The sequence below is a fragment of the Triticum aestivum genome, chromosome 2B, assembly GCF_018294505.1.
Source record: "Triticum aestivum cultivar Chinese Spring chromosome 2B, IWGSC CS RefSeq v2.1, whole genome shotgun sequence".
Taxonomy (NCBI): Eukaryota; Viridiplantae; Streptophyta; class Magnoliopsida; order Poales; family Poaceae; genus Triticum; species Triticum aestivum.
In genome coordinates this window covers 75948083-75951221 of record NC_057798.1, presented here as the reverse complement: position 1 = coordinate 75951221, position 3139 = coordinate 75948083, and the positions used below count along the sequence as shown (strand labels likewise).

Here is a 3139-nt window from a genome sequence, read left to right as displayed (position 1 = left end):
GGTGTATCCGAGTGTAGATAACCACCTGCCCCATGCACACGTGACACTTCGGCACATGCATGCTTGTAGTTGCGTGTACCCGAAGGGCGGAGCCGACCATCTATTTTCGTCGTGCGACTCTCCGTACACCTCGCCGCTTTCCCAGCTCCGCCGTCGTCGGTCCATCCATTTCTTCACCTCGCCGGCTAGATCGCCGCTCGTTAAAAGCTGTCTCCTCCGTCTCTCCGCGCTTTCCAGTACAGGGACCCGGCCGGACTCCACCCGCCCCGACACCATGAGCAAAGGTGCGATCATCGGCGCGTCGACCGTCCTGGTGGTGGCGGTCGTCGCTGCCGTGTGCGTGGTGTCGTTCAAGGGCAACGGCGAAAAGGGCGATGGGGAGCTCACCACCTCCGTCAAGTCCGTCAAGGCCTTCTGCCAGCCCATGGACTACAAGGAGACGTGCGAGGCGGAGCTGACCAAGGTGGGCGGCAACGCCACGTCGCCGACGGAGCTCGCCAAGGCCATCTTCGAGGTCACCTCGGAGAAGATCAGGAAGGCCATCAGCGAGTCGGCCACCCTGGAGGAGCTCAAGAGCGACCCGCGCACGTCGGGGGCCCTCGAGAACTGCAAGGAGCTGCTGGAGTACGCCATCGAGGACCTCAAGACCACCTTCGACCGCCTCGGCGGCTTCGAGATGACCGACTTCAACAAGGCCGCCGCCGACCTCAAGACCTGGCTCAGCGCCGCGCTCACCTACCAGGAGACCTGCCTCGACGGCTTCGCCAACACCACCACCGACGCCGCCGCCAAGATGCGCGGCGCGCTCAACGCCTCCCAGGAGCTCACCGAGGACATCCTCGCCGTGGTCGACCAGTTCTCCGCCTCGCTCGGCAGCCTCAATATCGGGAGGAGGCTGCTAGGGGAGGAGGACGGCATGCCTTACTGGATGAAGGACGGCAAGAGACGGCTGCTGGAGGCCGAGCCCTCCGCGCCCGAGTTCAAGCCCAACGTCACCGTGGCCGCCGACGGCAGCGGCGACTTCAAGACCATCAAGGAGGCGCTCGCAAAGGTGCCGCCCAAGAGCGCCTCCATGTACGTCATGTACATCAAGGCCGGCACCTACAAGGAGTACGTCTCCGTCGGCCGCCCCGTCACCAACCTCGTCATCATCGGCGACGGCGACGACAAGACCATCATCACCGGCAACAAGAACTTCAAGATGAACATCACCACCAAAGACACCGCAACCATGGGTACGTACGTACGTACGTACCGTCATTTTGTTTTAACACATAGATAGATGTAGACGCTCATACACTCGATCACCCCTGTATATGAACGCATGCACACCCTACCCTTATATATGAGCACCTAGCTTTGAGAGACTAAGCGGGCCATCATCTTGAGATTGACCAAGTCATCAGGGACGCACAATCCACCAAAGCAAATAAATTGTACTACAAATTAATGGAGGAAATGCGCGCGTGCATGCAGAGGCGATCGGGAACGGCTTCTTCATGAAGGGCGTGAGGGTGGAGAACACGGCGGGGGCCGAGAACCACCAGGCCGTGGCGCTGCGGGTGCAGAGCGACCAGGCCGTCTTCTACCAGTGCTACTTCGACGGGTACCAAGACACGCTCTACACCCACGCGCAACGGCAGTTCTTCCGCGACTGCACCATCACCGGCACCATCGACTTCATCTTCGGCAACTCCCAGGTGGTCATCCAGAACTGCCTCATCCTGCCGCGCAAGCCCATGGACAACCAGCTCAACATCATCACCGCGCAAGGGCGCCGCGAGAAGCGCTCCGTCGGGGGCACCGTCATGCACAACAACACCATCGAGCCGCACCCCGACTTCAAGGACTCGACGGGCAAGATCAAGACCTACCTGGCGCGCCCATGGAAGGAGTACTCCAGGACCATCTACATCCAGAACGAGATCGGCGCCTTCATCGACCCCAAGGGCTGGCTCGAGTGGAACGGCGACTTCGCCCTCGAGACCCTCTTCTACGCCGAGGTGGAGAACACCGGGCCTGGCGCCGACATGAGCCAGCGCGCCAAATGGGGCGGCATCAAGACTGTCACCTACGCCGACGCGCAGAAGGAGTACACCGTCGAGGCCTTCATCCAGGGCGAGCAGTTCATCCCCAAGTACGGCGTGCCCTTCATCCCGGGGCTCCTCCCGCAGTCGGAGGCAGGGAGGGATCATTAACTCCATCCTTCACCATGTTTCATTATTCCGCTGCTCCATTGCTGCTTGTATGCAATTAGCTGAGTTGACATATACGTACTATTATACACTATAGTGCATTGCGTACCATGATGATTAACTAAATACATGTATACCTTTTACCGAAAAAGGCTCACGCCCCGCTTTATATATAAAGCCAATGCCAAAGCCAACATCCAACAGGTCCACACACACACAGTCCACACGCACACAGAGTCCAAACAAAAGCAAGCATCAAGGGTTACGGCTGAGGGCACAGCTCAACAAGCCCAACACACACACACAAAAAGGCACACGCGCCAGGAGGGAAACATCCTCTAGTCGGGCTCCAGGGGTGGCGGCGGGAGCGGAGGCGCCAGGCGGAAGGCCAACGAACGGAGGTCGGTGAGGAGTCTGTTGATGGCGTCCCGGTCCTGAGGGCGGCTAAGCGGCCGCCAGAGCTGCAAGTAACCACACATTTTAAAGATGGAGTCAGTAGCACGCCGAAGGGGCACCTTCTGAATGACAAGCTTATTGCGAACCGTCCACAGCGTCCAGGCGAGAACCCCGACGCACAGCCATCTAATATGTCTGTAGCGAGGGGGGAGGCTTGAATTTCCGCAAGCAAGTCAGGGAAGTTGGTGTTGCACCACTGTCCCCCAACCGTTTCGCGGAAACAAGACCAAAGGAACTGTGCCGTGTAGCAAGAGAAGAAGATGTGATTAGCGTCCTCTACCGTGCCACACAGGGGGCACATTCCATCGCCAGGACCATGGCGCTTAAGAACCTCAACGCCGGTCGGGAGGCGGCCGCGGATCCATTGCCAAAGAAAGATCCGAATCTTTAGGGGGAGGCGGATGTCCCAGATCAGACCGAAGGGCTCCGGGGCTGACGAGGGGGCAATAGCCGCGTAGAGGGATTTAGTGGAGAAGCAGCCGGAGGGA

The 3139-nt window shown here is 59.4% G+C and overlaps 1 protein-coding gene across 1 annotated transcript; it reads left to right on the top strand.

The window, feature by feature from the left end:
- The first annotated feature begins 220 nt into the window (after positions 1-220).
- LOC123040524 (probable pectinesterase/pectinesterase inhibitor 21) lies at positions 221-2289 on the top strand. Its single transcript, XM_044463341.1, has 2 exons — positions 221-1235; positions 1477-2289. The coding sequence occupies exons 1-2, from the start codon at positions 275-277 to the stop codon at positions 2196-2198; spliced, it is 1683 nt and encodes a 560-aa protein (XP_044319276.1). The 5' UTR covers positions 221-274; the 3' UTR covers positions 2199-2289.
- Positions 2290-3139: the final 850 nt, after the last annotated feature.